Below are 16,503 nucleotides of genomic sequence, written 5' to 3'. Positions count from 1 at the left end.
GGGCCTCCCTGACCATAGCAGAGATGTCAGCATCACCCTTCATAGAGCGAGGAAGAACAGGAAAGAACTCCCAGCAGCTGGGTGGGAGCTAAGAGACGAGGCTGGGCTGGCCCCTCTGTGTTCCCAGATTTCCAAATCTGAAGCAGCAGCAGTCAGAGAGATCTCTGCCTGACACAAACGTGAAGGGAAACCAGTGCTTCTAAACCAGCCCTCAGGTAAAACTTTATGATCATTCCAGACTAAGGAAAATCGGCTTTTTTTTTTAAACCTCCACAGAGTACCTTTCAGGGATAACTTACTCCATATGACCCTGCTTTTGGGGGGGGGGGGCAGGGATCCAGTAAACTAGCCGAGACTGTAAACCCTACTCCCTGTCTCTCCAGCCAGAGACTGTGACTTACTGACATAATCTTAGCCTTAGTGTCCCCTGCTTCCTGCCCAGTGGGGATGCTACCCTGCACCACCAAGTGAATACCCATACAGCTCTGAGCCTAGAGGCTCAGTGGTCAGGGTACATTTGCAAGGTGGTGATGGCATTGTTTGCCTTGCTGCTTGGGGGACCCCATGATCAGTGCCTTACCCCATGTGGCTCCACTCCCCACTTTGACTGAACCCCGCCTTGACATTCTAATGTTCCAGGAAAAAGGGCTCAAAATTTATGGGTGTCCTTCCCTCCCTGCCTTGATAATGACCTGGGAACTTGGGATTCCTCTTGGGTTGGTGACTTAACTGCACATCTCTATCACTGAGACGTGATGCTGAGAGAGAGAACCATTCCTACATGGGCCCTGGCCTCACAGCTTTCCCAATAATAAGGCCACAGTTCCGGGCTGGTGCTTGAAGATTCCTGGAGGAAGTTGCTTTTGCAGAGTTCTCCCCCTTGACCCTGGTCCTTGACCAGCCCTGGAGTCCTCTGGGTTTACAGCCCTCACGCCCCACCCTCTCATCCCCCCCCCTCCAGGCGGAAGGGGAAAGGCAGCTGTGGACCGCACCACGGCCTCATTCCCAGGGAGGAGGCAGAGGGCTGTGGAGGCCACTGAGCAGGCCAGCTCCTGGCAAGCCTGAGTTTAACTAGGAGAGCAAAGCCAGCCTCCGGGGACCCTGGTGGGGAACAGCGCCCCCTCTCACTAACCTAACCAGTCCATCCCTGTCACCGATGTTTACACAACTGAGGCCGGGCGGGAGGGGAGACATTTGTTCACCGTGGCTCCGCTCTAGGAGAAGCACTCAGCGTGATGGGCTTGGGAAAGATTAAAATAGCTCCTCTCTCCTTGGCAAAGTCTGCATCCCTTGGCAACACCCTGTTTAGCGTCTGCTCCTCCCCACCAGGCAGCTCCTGCTCCGCTGCCCTGGCAGGTTGGGACTTCCCAGCCTGTGAGCACCTGCAGCCCAGAGCGCCTGCCTGAGCTGGAGTGTTCTCTGCACATGGTTCCCTTTACAGGAGGACAGGAGACTTAGACACAGAAGTCATATTAAAGCCATTTGCAAGGCTGCCAGAAGATCACTGTGATTTATAAAGTATGAAAGTTCACCATTTATGAATTCACAGAGAATGAGTTATTTCCCATGTTTTGCTCCAAAGCAGCTTATGACACCCTCCATTCTAGTGTGAAAGGGAATTTCAGGGAGAACAGGCCACTTTTCACACATGTTGAAACCACTGAACTCAAGGTCTCACTAACCTTTTCCCTTTGTGTCTTGCAGGCTGGGTGGTGGGGTCTCTGGAAATCCTCGGCAGCCCCGCCAGCTTAGTGAGAAGCATTGGAAATGGGATCTCGGACTTCTTCAGGCTTCCATACGAAGGGTTGACACGAGGCCCAGGGGCCTTCGTGAGTGGAGTCTCCAGAGGGACCACATCCTTCGTCAAGCACATTTCCAAAGGTAACTGGGGAGGTCCTTGCTAGTCCTTGTCTGCTTTTTCCAGTGTTCAGTCTTAGAGCAAAGCTCGTGTATAGGGCTTCATGTTTTAAACAAGTCGTGTATAAGGCTTCATGTTTTAAACAAGTCATTGCTTGCCTGTAGTGTGTGAAACTGTTTCAGAAACTGGAAGATTTTAAGCCTCTCATTGGGAAAACATGGACTGGCTCAACCGTCATTCCATGCAATAAATACAGAAATATTGAAGGTGTCCATGACTGCTGCTGAGCATCAGGAATCCTACACTAGTTTCCTCATCATATTTTTAAAATGCGGATACAGTTGTCCCAACTTTCTTAAGGACATGAATACATTGTGATGAGGAAGCTGATTCCTAAGCCAACTTCACTCCTGCTCCCCGCATACACAGTGCCATCTTGTGGTCCAGACAGGTCCTCAGGCACGGAGGCCTAACTGCTTCCCACCAGGAGAATGTTTTCATTTCATCCAGTGTTTGCTTGATATTTTGGTCAGGTTGGCAGTGACTGGGAAGCTAACAAGGGCCATCTGAGTCCCCTTCTCTTCTCAGCAGGAGGCAGAGAAAACAGGGCAAAGGCCTTCTTGCCCATAAAAGGCATTTTACTGTAGACAATACCATAACTCTGTTATGAGTGAGCAGGTTATGGAAGTCTCTAGAAGGCTCAAAAGAAGACTTAAGCTTGAAATATGAGAACCCATGATCCATAGCAAGGATGGAGCTCTGGGAGGGGGATTGGCAAGAGAATAGCAAAAGCAATAAAAACGCATTCCATGAACAATGAAAGGGCGCCTCCCCCAGCCCCAGATCCCAGGAGGCCTGGGAGCTGACGAGAGGGTCACAGCTGTGTGCCTGGTGGGCTTCTCGTTCCTGCCGTGTGTGCGTCTCTGAGGTTCTCTTGTTTCTGTTTACAATATGACAACAAACACCTGCTAAGCTGAACCTCAGTGGTAAATGTAAGTGCGCGCACGTTCAGACCGCAGGTAGGTGGCAGCTGCAGCAATGGCACGCGCCGTTCCTTTTCCTCCTGGCTGTGCTGAGACACACGCGCACTTGGAGGTTCAACCTGTTCAGCCCGTGGCTGAAGCTGCCTTTCTCAGGAAAACCAAACAGAATCGTCGCTTTGATGCCTTTGTTGTCTTTTCCAACAGTCAACATCTCGATGACCAAAGCTACAGAAGTTTCCTGTAGTAAATAGTTATTTCCTCAGAATTCCAAATGGTAAGGGTTTAATGTCTCCCTTTTTTAAGATGGAAGTCATGGCCAGGTGTGGTCATGCTTGCTGAGGAAGATCCCAAGTTCAGAGCCAATCTAGCTTGCATAAGAGAACAAAGGGAGAAGGGAGAAGACTGAATTCATAAAAAGACAATAATAATTTGAGTCCTAAAGTGGGAACATTTCTTGGCAATCTATCTAAAACTAAGCAGCACACATGTAACCTTTCTGAGCTCAGGAAGGCAGGTAGGCTGGGGATGTGGTCAGTAGTAGAATAAGCAAGGCCGAGGTTCAATCCTCACTAATGTACACACACACCAGAGCAGGTAAATTTTAACCCTTTAGAACCAGACCCCATGGAGGACTTCAGAAGGAAGGGTGTAAAACTCTCAGCTGCTTAGCGCTGGTTCCTGTGCCCCACTGGGGAGTGCCGGCACCCCCATGTGCAACTGGTTCATCTCCTGCCTCTAAAGGCTGGGAGAGAAGAGTGTCCCTCCCCACCGGGCATACCAAGGGGAGACCCAAGTCTGCCGGTGTGCCGCCTCCTCCTCCTCCTCCTCTGCCTCCTCCCCCCACCGACACACCTCCAAGGCTACCTCCTCGAGCCCACCGTGTCTGTGACGAGGAAATCAGCGCATGCTCTTGTACCCTCAGGTACCCTGACGTCCATCACCAACTTGGCCACCAGTCTGGCCCGGAATATGGACCGGCTTTCGCTGGACGAGGAGCATTACAACCGCCAGGAGGAGTGGCGGCGGCAGCTGCCGGAGAGCCTGGGCGAGGGGCTGCGGCAGGGCCTGTCCAGGCTGGGCATCAGCCTGCTCGGTAAGGGACGAGGGCTGCTGTCCGTCTGACTCAGCTCAGAATGGCCACAATGCCTTCTCCATGGGAGTGGTTGTGAAGTTCATGACCTTTCACAGGCAGAGCTGAGCTCAGACAGGATCAGACACTTGCGGCGACATCTGCAGTTATCCGTGGAGCACTGAGACAGGACCAGTTCCACAGAGTTGTGCTCCTGAACAGGGCTATCTCAGGACTGTCTGGGGAACATGGGCTTGGCGGGAGGGCTGCAAAGCCGAGGGTAGCTGCACAGGACAGCCCTGAGCACTTTCGGAAGTGAGGAGCCATCAACCACAGCATCACCCCCACCACCATGGCTGCCTGAGCAGTGTGCACATGCCACGAAACTGGGGAGGAACCAGCTTCCCTTCGGTTTCTTTATTTCAGATCGGCCCATCTCAAAGCAGCCATTGTTTGCCAAGCAGCCAGATAGTATAGTTAGAGGTGAAGATTGCTGTGGGTATTTCAAAGTATCAAGTGTTTGGAAATAAGTTGCTTTGGAAAAATCTATAAAAAGGAAGCTCCAGAGCTGGAAATGTGCAGGGTGGGATTTTCAAGGGTGTTCTTTGTTTATTCGCTTGCAAAGGAATTTAAAACTGGACTGCTTGGCCCCCTGCCTCCCACACATCTGAGGGAGTATGCAGTGTGTGGAGATCAAAGCGACCATGAGGTGCAGAGCACAGGGTGGAAGAGATGAGGCTGAAAGCTTCCTCCCGCCTTTCTCCTGATCTCCACTCAGCTGCTCCCCCTGCAGCAGCACCGCGCGCGCGCTGAGGCTGTGGGAGGAAGCGGTAAAACGTTACAAGCACAGGTTAAGTTACTAGAGGTTATGGAAGCAGCAACAGTTTGTGGCGTGGGGTGCTGTCATTTGATACCCTGTGGAAAGGGGGAGCCAGTGACCTGTGATGAGTGTGGGTAAATCTGCAGCCTCCTCGACTGATTCTGCAATCCAAGACTCCTGGGGGTTGGGGGGGCACAGTGGACAGAACTGTGTCCCTCAGGGCCCTGGACTCCAGGCTAGGTTATCCAGGTCCTTTCTTAGTGACCTTAAGCAAAGGTTTAACGTCTTTAATCCTGGACTTGTTTGTAAACTGGAGCTGATTAGTGCAGTTATAAGAAATAGTGAACAGGCAGGGGCCACAGGGCACTTCCGGGGCAGACATGAACTGGTGTTCTACAACCAAGGAATTGTGACTACTGTCCTGACTTCAGAACAGCCTTTGAGCAACTACAGGAATGTTCTTGGGGAAGTCTGTCAGATGAAGTCACTCTGTCCAGAGGGAATGACAGTAAGGTCATCTTGGGGGCCTCAGGGTGGTTATTTGGGGACTTGGGGTTGTTTTAAGCTAAGAATCACCCTTTGCTTTGGTCATGAGTGTTCTCCCACCTGCCCAAGAGATCTGAGCTGGCCGTCAAAGGCTGTCTCCATCCTGGTCGTGACTCCTTCTGGTCCTGGGATTCTCTACTCTTCCCACAAGGAAGCTGCCTCTGTCCAGCTTCCCCTGTTCAAGTTTGCCCTCTGGCAGAAAGCTCTGCTGTGTTCAGAGTCTCTGCCACGCTGGGAATGGCAGTGGACTCATGTGCTGTCTGCATCTGAGGATGACTCGCGTGTCCACCCTACCACCAGTCCAGACTGGAGCCCCTCCCCCAGGGCTGCAGACGTCTCTGGACTCCTGAGTTTATGGTGAGTGGCCGCAGCTTGGTGGAGTGACTTCCTGTCCTCCAGGGTCCAAGGGCCTGTCCATGTCTCAGAGTGTACAAGCTGCCCTGCAGTGCATGGTCCAGGCTCAGCTGTGTGCTAGGAGGACAGGAACAAGCCTCGGTGTCACCGTGGCAGACTGACCCCCAGAGTGTTGAAATTGCCATGTGACAGGCAGAGCTGTGCACAGGTTGGAGCTGTTGTTCTGTAATTGAAGACCCAGTGGGGACTGGAACTCCAGCTGCTCAGATGTTCTTTCTGTAAGACTCAGTTACTGAGATACAGTGACAGAGCATTTTAGGGTAACAAAGTCCCTTCACACATGCCATCCTGCCTTAACAGCCTTGGTGTTAACTCAGCAGGGACCTTCCTTTCTCCCCAGTCACCTCCTCTCAGGGCTCCCAGTTAGAACCAATCAGGACAGTAGAAAGAACAGCTGAGAGTCCCAGGGTAGGAAAAATGCATTGCCACTAAACGTGCCCCTTTCCTGCCTTCTTGGGGACACTGGAGTGCCATAAAGCACTTGAAAGTCCAAGGATGTCTGTAGCTACTTCAGGCCATGTGGCTCCAAGTCTTTGAGGCTCACGGGGTTCTGCCCGAGCTTTACCTTTGGGAACGGGTGGCCCTGCAGAATTGGCGCTGGCTTTGCTCACATGTACCAAATTCACTCACTCGCCCACCTGCCACCCATGCTTCTGTGCCCTGGAGCCTGGCCAGGAAAAGCTGACCACCTCTGTGTCACTGTTCAGTTCCGGGTCCCCCAAGCCCTGGCTCCCCCACCCACCGAGGGTCCTGCTGCCTAACTGACTGATGCAGTCGTGCCTTTCAGAATCCCCACAAGACAGGCGAGCCAGAGCAACAGAGGAGGTCCCCTTAAGGAGACCCCTGGACATCGGACCTGCTACCAGCAGTTCCATTTTCAGTTAGTTGGGACTTGCCGAGTGACAGATTCCAGTTTAACTGCGTCCTAGTCTGCTGTCGGTTCTGAGGAGGAAAGCTGGCCCCAGGCTGGAATGGCAGCGCACTATGTGGTCTCTTGCAGGTCCCAGCAGCATTGTGTCCTAGCTTAGGCCTACACTCCTGTTGTGAACAACAACAGATTGCATTGTGTGTAAAGCCGCCATCAAAATAGACTAGTAATAAATGTCCTCACTGATCCCTGGAGCAAGTCACAGGAGAGAAGGAAGCACTCGGCGAATAGTTCCTTGCTCCTTCAGGACAGGCCTCCTACAGCTCAGGGTACAGAAAAGGCTGTTCCCGTTCCCTGAGGCCCAGCACTGAGTCCATGGGTGCCCCTCCCACGCACTCCTCCCTCCTCCACTCACTTCATCACATTACAGCACTCTCCATGTGGCCACCCACTCCACAGGCTGGTTGCCAACAGACGACTCTTGAGATCAGTTTCCACTACCTAAAGCCTTAGAGCAGTTGGGAATAGGACAGTCAATAACTTACCGGGTGTGGGACTTGGCTGGATCCTCCCTACAAAGACGCCTCCTAAAGCCTCCCCAAGCAGCTGCTTCCCGCCAGCTAGAGTTACAAACTGCGGGCTGCCTGTTCCTGTCTAAAGAGCCTGTTCTCCACATCACGAGCACAAAATAGGGGTCCTTGGCATCTGGTGGTGGGTGAGCTCCATGATGGACCCTGGGCTACAAGGAAGAGTGGCTGATGCTTGCAGAGTCTGGGGCTGCACTGCAGACAAGTGACCTGGCACTCCTTGACTAACTGGCGGGATCTAACACTTGGTCCTGGAGCTGAGCTCTTCTGGCTGTTCCAGTAGTGTGTATCCATCAAAGCCACTGCAACTGGGGTCTGAGACAAAAGGGAGTCTCCCTGAGGCACCTGTTTCCACGTAAGGAGGCAGAAGTGAGCACCCATGTGGACAGTATCAGCTGTAAAGGGCACATGCCTTGCCCAGGTTAGTCTGGCACATGAAAGGGAAATGGGGGAAGACCCTAAAGGAGGCAAACACCAACCCCCAATGCAGAGTCAGTAATTATAACGAATGCCACACTGGGAAAGGGCACTTTCACCTAGAACATTAGCAACAATTTGTGATGGATTTGCAGTTATTTATCCTAGTTAATAGGTAGAGGCATAAGGATCAGGAAGTCAAAGCCATCCTTGCCTCTGTAGTGACTTAGAAGTCAGGCCGGGCTACAAGAAACACTCTTACAAACCTGTGTCAAAGCAAAGACTCCAGGCCCCTGCCCCACCCCCACCATGTCACTGTGGCCCCCTGGTCTTATAGAGAGCAGAGAACATCTGATGCTTTAACTGACAGCACCAGCTACCTAGGGCCCTACAGGAGCGCTGCTCTGTCCTAGGAGCCAAGACAAGCTGGACCAATGGGCAGCTGTCGTCTCTTCTCGGTCCATCATTTCCTTAGGTTTGGGTGGCATTACTCTAGGCTGTCACCTCTGTCAATGCCTAAACTTAAATGTCTGTTAAAACCTAAAGGCCTGGAACCTGTGAAGAACAGTCCCCTTGGATATGACCTGAAGGAACTAGTCTAGTCTTCTCTTTCAGTGGATTTTGCTCAGTGGAACACCGCTTGAAATTAGGTCATTAACCGAGACCTGGAAGTCTCCTTTTACCCAAGAGATGTTGAATTGGTGGCATTTGGAATAATGGGATTCGACATGTACTAAAATTTCCACCAAGGGACTGTGGAAATTTTTGTGGTACTCCTGCCAGGCTGGAGCTGAAGGCAAAGAGCTGTCAGGAATTATAAAGCAACCTCTCCTGAGATAAGGAGCCCTTTACTACATCATGAAAAGTCAGGACCCATGAGGCCCTTCCTGACCTTATCACTGACCCCTAAAGTTAGAGGATCTAAAAATGAGTGGCGGAGGGATGCCTTTCATTTGTAACCACCTTCAAGCTCAGTTTAAAAAAAAAAATGGGGGCTGCAAAGGTAAAGCTGTACAGCAATTTGTGAAGCAAGTAGTGTTTTAATAGCTATTCCAAAGTCAAGAGTGTAACCAAACCTCAGCTAAAGTGAGAAAGAATGTAGTTTTTTCAATATGGAAAAGGAGAGAAGAGCCTTTTGATAAACTGGGTGAGCAAATAGCCCAAACTCCTTGGACTCAGATCAAGGCCCAACCACTCAGCAGTTTGTGACCTTGGGAAGATCCCTTAACTTCTCTGTGTCTGTTTGCCTTACTCATGGGATGATGGTTATTGAATGACCTCATCGGGTGGAGTCCTTTGTACAGTGCTCAGTTCATGAGCACTCAATAGACGGGCTATAACAGAAATCATCTGCCGATGACTACTTTTCCTAAGTAAATATTAAATGATAATATTGAATTAATACAAAATCATTGTTTTAAGGCAAGGGAGAGAGGGGCCAGTGATTAAGAGTGGTGGCCGTGAAATCCTGAGGACCTGAGCTGAAATTCCCAGCACTTATGTGAAGGAGCAGGGCATAACTACATAACTATAACCCCAGCAACAGAGCAGGTAGATCCTGGGCCCTCACTGGGCAACCAGCCTAGCCGAAACCTCAGGCAGAGAGCACCAGAGAGAACACCTGACACCTCCCTGTGCCTCCAGAGGCACCTCTCCCTACCCACACACAAAAATGAGGGCACAGAAAGGGGCTGATCACCTTCCAGTTAAGTTTATTGGGCTCTGCAGGCTCTCGAGGCAATGCTTTCTCCCAAAAATGTGTTCTTTCTGCAGAAAGGCACATGGGTAACTGTTGTGGGATATCTGTACACTATATGAAGAAGTATTGCTATGATTGGTGTAATAAAAAGCTGAACAGCCAATAGCTAGGCAGGAGAATATAGGCGGGACTTATGGGCAGAGAGAGAACTCTGGGAAAAAGAAAGGCGTAGTTGCCAGCCAGACAACGAGGAAGCAGGATGGTCTGTAAGGAGATGAGGTAACGAGTCAGGTGGAAGAAGGTAGATTAAAAGATGAGTTAAGTATAAGAACTAGTTAGGAACAAGCCTAAGCTAAGGGCAAGCTTTTATAATTAATAAGTCTTTGTGTCATTATTTGTGGGCTGGTGGTCCCGATGAGAAAGTACTACCACAGATAACACTCCAGAAGTCTCAAGTTTCTAGATCCTGACTTATGAACCAAACCCAAGCTAAGCATTGTTTTGATGAAGAAAACATCTAGTGTAAATGTTCTTTAATATAGATTATTGGTGAATAAAACATTATAATGAGGGCAGGGATTCATTTTCAGTCCAGATTAAACCGAGTTCCAGATTGAGGTTTTTCATAATCTGAAGATTTTAAGCCTCTGTCCTCACTCGAAACCTTTTGTCATTTCAGGTGCTATTGCTGGTATAGTTGATCAGCCAATGCAGAACTTCCAGAAAACATCCGAGACCCAGGCTTCCGCAGGACATAAGGCCAAGGGTGTCATCTCGGGTGTGGGGAAAGGAATCATGGGGGTATTCACCAAGCCCATTGGGGGCGCTGCAGAGCTTGTGTCGCAGACTGGCTATGGTGAGTAGGTTAAAGGAGATCCCCAACTGAGATCTTATGACTAGTGCACATTCCTACTCAGGTCCTCTGAATCTAGCCTTTCACATGAGCAAGGGATGAGGAATAAAATGGAAAGTAGTAGCTATCTTTTTGTATCCTAATGTTTATTTACAGAGTATGACTACTGCCAATTAGTAACATCAGTGAGTAATTTCAAATATTTCATCCCCCCCCCACTTTTTTTTTTTACAGTACACTTAACAGATTTTAATAAAAAGTAACCAGTTAGAAGTTTCCAACAGTATGGCAACAGATTACTTTTCACATGATAAATTGGGACAAACAGGTCTTAAGTCAGGAAGACATCTGTGCCTGTTGACTATGGAGAGCAGGAGAGGGCATGCACACCCATCTTTGGGAGTCATCTGCATTTTTCCAGTTGAGTCTCCTGGCCAATGAGAGCAGAGGCACATGGTGTGCAGCTAAAATGCCTTGCCCCGAGCAGACGCTGGGAGGCCTGGGGCAGAGGGCCAGGCCATCTCCCCAAATGTGCCGTGTACAAGTGCATAATGGATGGTGTGGAAAGGAAGCACCTCTTGGCAGAACACGTTAAAGTACCTTGCAGTAAACATGTGACTAGAATTACCTTTTTACTTAAACTTGATGGCATCCTTTGGCCATGCAACTGGCAAATGAGCTGGCATTTCAGGCCATAGGAGGTGCCACCCACTTGTCAGACAGCATATTCTGTGTCTGCATCTGGCCAGACAGTCAGGACACATTTCACTGCAGGAAACCTGTACCTGAGTTCTGACAAGACAGCCTCATCACACACACTATCCAGAGCACCCTTTGAGAGCCACACTGGCAGCCATGCTTCTGCTCCGCTCTCCACTCCAATCCCCTGTGGGCAGCAGGTCACTCACAGGGAAACTGACCGTACAAATTGCTACAGCTCAGAGGTGGAAGAGGTTCAACTCTCCCTTACTTATTAAGAAAAAGTGTTCTTTTTGCTCCAAACCCAAGTGGGGTAACAACTCGTACTTCATAAGCTGCTGGGGTTTAAAATGCCATTGTCTCTTACATGTTTCCCAGGCTTAGGAACTTATGTAAGAGCGTCTCAGAGCAGAGCTTCACATGGCCTTTTTGGTTTCCATCACTCTTGTAAAACTTTTATGACCACACTGAAGGTTTTACAAACCACTAACTCTTAGTCTAATGACTATGCCTCGTTTATAAACATTTACAAGCCCTCCGAAAGCACACACGCTGTACCATCTTTGGTTCTGGAGTCTCTTTGGAGGCTTATGTGGCTGCTGCTGGGTGCCCTCATTTGGTCCTGGCACCAGTGAAAGCATGTAATAAACCAGAGGCCCCAAGAGCACTCATAAATGTATACAGAATCTTGTTTAACAGCTGGATTAAGTCATTTAAATTTAAATACTCTATCTGGGCAAACCGTGTGCCTTTGTATGTGCTTTTGGTTTTGTTGTTTTCGGCCAGTCATAACAGGTATAGAAATACTGTATTAAGCAGCAAAGCCAAGTAACAGTGACTTTTAAAACATGTAAGTCTTAAATGACATGTAAGATACCGTTGATGACCAGTTTTCTCTTAGCATCATGCTTCCTCTAAGTCAGTGGTTCTCAACCTTCCTAATGCTGTGACCCTATAATACAGTTCCTCATGTTGTGGTGATCCCAACCATAAAATTATTTTTGTTGCTGCTTCCTAACTGTAATTTTGCTACTGTTATGAATCGTAATGTAAATACCTGTGTTTTCTGATGGTCTTCGGTAACCCCTGTGAAAGCAGTGGTTTAATGGTTATCTATAAACTTATTTCCAGAGATGTGACTTATCTTGAATCTGTAACATTTTATGGATAGCTATAAGATAACATCACTATAGCAGAGAACTGTTTTCCAGAAAATCAGTACAGCTCCTTTGCCTCTCACACCACAGGTATTTTACATGGAGCCGGACTTTCTCAGCTTCCCAAACAACGGTACCAACCAAGAGATCTTCATGCTGACCAAGCTCCAAACAGCCACGTCAAATATGTCTGGTAAAATTCTTGAACCCCTCACTCCGTTTACATTCACACTGCACCTTGGTTTGCTCTCTTGCTACTGGAGACCAAAGGACCAGCTGGTTTCGACAGCATCGTTTTAGGGAAAGGCTGTTCTTCCTAGAGGGAAGCTGGAGAGAGAACTCTGCTCCACAGGCTGGCTGTGGTAGAACCACAATAGCGCATAAGATGCTAAGGCAGGATTGTCAGTTCAAGGCCAGCCTGGGCAACACAAGGTGACAAAATTATCTTCTCTACTTGGATCTCTTAAGGATACACACCATTAAGTCTGGGCCTGCAACAAGGATCAAAATTCCCTGTGGAACCAGAGTTCTAATTGGGGGTGTCATTTCTGATAGGAAGAAAATAGCTAAATGAAGCATAAGAAAATCTCTTCTCCAGGAGCCAGGCTCTGCTGACCAGAATCAACTTAAGAATTGACACTATTTTTTTTAGCCAGCTGTAGCAAATACAGAAATACTGTAATATTAAGCTAAAGTTAACAGTCCACTCTGCCCTTGGGAAGGGCTTGGTTTTTGAGGGGACATGCCCCAATCACTGACAGACAGTGAAAGCTGTTGTGACTGCTTTTCAGGATGGCTCCTGACCACTTCCTTCCTTTTAAACAGGAAAATGCTTCAGTCTCTGGGTAGACCAGAAGTCCACATGGCCCTGGATGTAGTCCTGGTGAGGGGCTCAGGCCAGGAGCACGAAGGGTGCTTGCTCTTGACATCTGAAGTGCTCTTTGTCGTAAGCATCAGCGAGGACACACAGCAACAGGCCTTCCCCATCACGGAGATCGACTGTGCACAGGACACCAAGCAAAACAACCTGCTCACTGTGCAGCTCAAGCAACCAAGAGTAGCCTGTGATGTGGAGGTACAGTTCCCAAACCAGGATGACTGGGGCTAGCTCTCGGGAGTTGAAATGTAGCATCATCACTGGTGCTTAGGCATCTAGACCAGGAGAGACAGGAAGGATTGTAAAGGAGACAAGGTCGGTATTGCAGAAGGGACTAGGAAGGCCCCACCCACCTGTGTGTGTGAACCCTAAAGTGAAGAGGAACAGTACCCTAGATGTGCTAGCTACTGGATCCTGGCAGTGTTTACATAGAATGGACGCTCAGGTAGAGCATCCAGAAGACCAGGATTCAGAAGCCCAGCCTGAGCAGAGTGGTTCTGGCCTCCTACAATCCAGCCTACATTAAGCAGATGCACCCACTGGGACACTGCTCTCTTCCTGTCTGCCTCCCAGGTGATGGCCTGAGCCATACATCCTAATTAATGAGTTGTTTTTTTTTAATTTATTTTCCCATATGAGATAGGGTGGTCCTTACTGGGCACTGAAGACTGACAATCAAGGTTACAGAACTACCCCCAGCAGGACCTGCCCAGTTCCTTCTTTCATGATTCTTCCCGATACAGGATCTTGTCTCCCTCACATTATTTGGGTAGAATTATCTGAGCAGATGGAAAGCAGCCAACCACAACATCTCCTAAGATCTCTCCTGTTTCTTGGACTGTAATCAGTCAGGCTTTAAGCTGGGGCTTGGCACCAAGACTACACTGCAGCTTTCAGTTGATGACTTTCTGGGAATAAACAGGGGTCGGATGTCCAGGCTGACTTTATTAGATCTGCCAGAAATCTTCTGATCCAGTTGACAATAATTATAGCAGCAGTGATCTGGCTACAGAATTTGGCAAAGGACAGTAGCATTGTCTTCAAGTCCTTAGTCCTGGAGAAACCTCCAAACCCCAAGAAATATCTGTGACCAGTATTTTTCTTAGTTGGCATAGAAATACTTTAGATCTTCAGCTATGTGATTCATCTTTTACTGATACCTAATTCTCATCCTCCTTTGCACTTCTGTTTGAGGATGGGGGGGGGGGTGCTGCTGAGACCTGGTAACACCAATCGGCATGTTGGAAGCTGTGAAGGTTGAGGTGATGAACTCAACAAGCTAAGAGATGGAAGCATCAAAACCTGCTAGTGTCCAGGGATAAAGGAATGGCAGTTAGAGGCAGAAACACAAAGCAGTCCTTCAAGACAGCCATTCAATAAACAGCACCCAGTTCACACACACACACACACCTCTCTCTGGTACTGTGCAGAGTAGTTCACACCTCTCTCTGGTACTGTGCAGAGAGTAGTTCACACCTCTCTCTGGTACTGTGCAGAGTAGTTCACACCTGTCTGGTACTGTGCAGAGAGTAGTTCACACCTGTCTGGTATTGTGCAGAGAGTAGTTCACACCTCTCTCTGGTACTGTGCAGAGAGTAGTTCACACCTCTCTCTGGTACTGTGCAGAGAGTAGTTCACACCTGTCTGGTACTGTGCAGAGAGTAGTTCACACCTCTCTCTGGTACTGTGCAGAGAGTAGTTCACACCTGTCTGGTACTGTGCAGAGTAGTTCACACCTCTGTCTGGTACTGTGCAGAGAGTAGTTCACACCTGTCTGGTACTGTGCAGAGTAGTTCACACCTCTCTCTGGTACTGTGCAGAGAGTAGTTCACACCTCTCTCTGGTACTGTGCAGAGAGTAGTTCACACCTCTCTCTGGTACTGTGCAGAGAGTAGTTCACACCTCTCTCTGGTACTGTGCAGAGAGTAGTTCACACCTCTCTCTGGTACTGTGCAGAGTAGACCCCACTGGGCTTTCTCAGTACAGCTTTGTCCTACCCTTACCTTCAGCTCGTTTTAACTACTCCCTTCTTGTGTCCGTGACCTGACCCTCCCCAGTGAAGACTGAAGCCGCAGGACATTTAGAGACCCTGCACTGAGAGCTGGAAAACTGTCTCAGTAGGCGAAGAGTCGTGGGAGGCACTGGTTGGACTGTCTTCTGCAGCTGTCCTGCTCAAAGCAGAACCTAACGCAGTCCCAATCCAAAGCCTCCTGCTGTGAAAACCAAGAGCAGTATTTCCAGCTCTATAAAGTGCCCCTCACCTTAGAGGCTAGAAACAGAACTCCTTTGAATTCTGGAAGGAATTAATTTGTAGATGACATCACTGAGTATATTCAAATATGGCAAGTTTTGGATTTTTTTTTTTAAATCAGCATTGCTTTTCTTGGTTAAATGCAGTCATTTTTTTAGGGATAATTGCTTAATATGCCTGGCACATTATTAAAATCCCCTATGAGAGGCTCAAAATGAGTCAGGAGGTCAATTTATTCCTTGGCCAGGTTCCTTTCACAACACGGGCTTTCCTGCTGCTGTTCAGGAGCAATTAAGCCTTTTTGTATATTCAAAGCTCTCCAGCTGAATTCTGGCCCCATCAAATGATATCATCAGAACTCTGGCCTTTGCCTAGTGGTGCACAGCTTTCATCTGTCAGTGAATCTTAAAGGCTTTTCTTTCTCAGGCTGAAAACTATACGACCCAAACTCTAACACAAGCCTTAACTTACACCTCTAGCAGGCCCTTCTACTGTCTGCTTTCTGTAGCTTTTTACAACTTTTTATGCTTTTAGCTACTTTTTTTTCTGGGCCCTGTTTAAATTCTTTACATTACCGCAACTCTGAGAACTAAAACACCTCTATGTAAAGGTTCCTAATTCTTCCAGAATGGCCTTGCCAGTATTCAGTAGGTCACAACACTACAAGGTTAGTGGCTGCGGACTTCTACAGACCAGTGGCCGGCTCTGCCAATTCCCTCCTCAGCTTGATCTGTGCACTAGATAGATAGCTGTGGGACTTCAGGGTGGGAAGAATTTATAGTCCCCACTGCCTTTGATGGGTGCTTCCTCAGACTGTCTCACTTAAGAACTTAGGTAGTTTATCTATCTCAGTTCTTAAGTTCCACTGAAGATGAGCCAGACTTTTATGAACTATAAATGTAGTTTGCATCCTCCCTTTTTGCCATAAAAATTTCCCCTTCCTCTGCCCAGTTCTGTTTTTTTTTTTTTTTTTCTGGCTTTAAATCCTAGTATTTATAAAAACAGAAAATGTTACAGTTCAAAAAGGTAGGAGGTTTTGTTTTTTAAAAATGTTCTGCCCAAAGCCACTGGTATGAATGAGGTTCTCTTCCCTGCCTTCTGACAAGCTGTGGCAGCTCTGGGAACTGGGGCAACTCTTACTCCGGGATGCTGGGTTGCATACTGATTACATTTAACCAGAGGAGCCATTTTTATCCTTTGTTCCAGGGCTGCTTGGTAAAAAGCAATGACGGATGTGTTAAGTTAATGAGTACTATCAAATGGTTAACTTTAAACATGAGAATTTTATGCAAAATGAGCCATTTATTCAAAGGGAGCGTGTCCTGATAGTCTTATGGAAACTGGTTACATGTGCCCAACTTGCACTGGGATTGCTTTTTCTCCGAAGTGCTCATGTGGACAGAAT

At 48.4% G+C, this 16,503-nt stretch overlaps 1 protein-coding gene across 5 annotated transcripts in view; it reads left to right on the top strand.

Annotated features, from left to right (window-relative positions):
- Positions 1-16,503, top strand: part of Vps13b (vacuolar protein sorting 13 homolog B) — a 568,282-nt gene that overhangs the window by 550,171 nt on the left and 1,608 nt on the right. For all 5 annotated transcript variants that reach the window (XM_076555926.1, XM_042264499.2, XM_042264498.2 and 2 more), the window contains 5 exons: positions 1,705-1,881; positions 3,764-3,934; positions 9,941-10,117; positions 12,061-12,163; positions 12,796-13,045. In XM_076555926.1, coding sequence (XP_076412041.1) covers positions 1,705-1,881; positions 3,764-3,934; positions 9,941-10,117; positions 12,061-12,163; positions 12,796-13,045 — 878 coding nt within the window. The remainder of the gene's footprint in view (positions 1-1,704; positions 1,882-3,763; positions 3,935-9,940; positions 10,118-12,060; positions 12,164-12,795; positions 13,046-16,503) is intronic.

This window comes from Peromyscus maniculatus, chromosome 20 (assembly GCF_049852395.1).
Source record: "Peromyscus maniculatus bairdii isolate BWxNUB_F1_BW_parent chromosome 20, HU_Pman_BW_mat_3.1, whole genome shotgun sequence".
Classification (NCBI taxonomy): Eukaryota; Metazoa; Chordata; class Mammalia; order Rodentia; family Cricetidae; genus Peromyscus; species Peromyscus maniculatus.
Note: the sequence above shows the minus strand (reverse complement) of the source record. Positions and strands in the feature narration are given on the sequence as shown.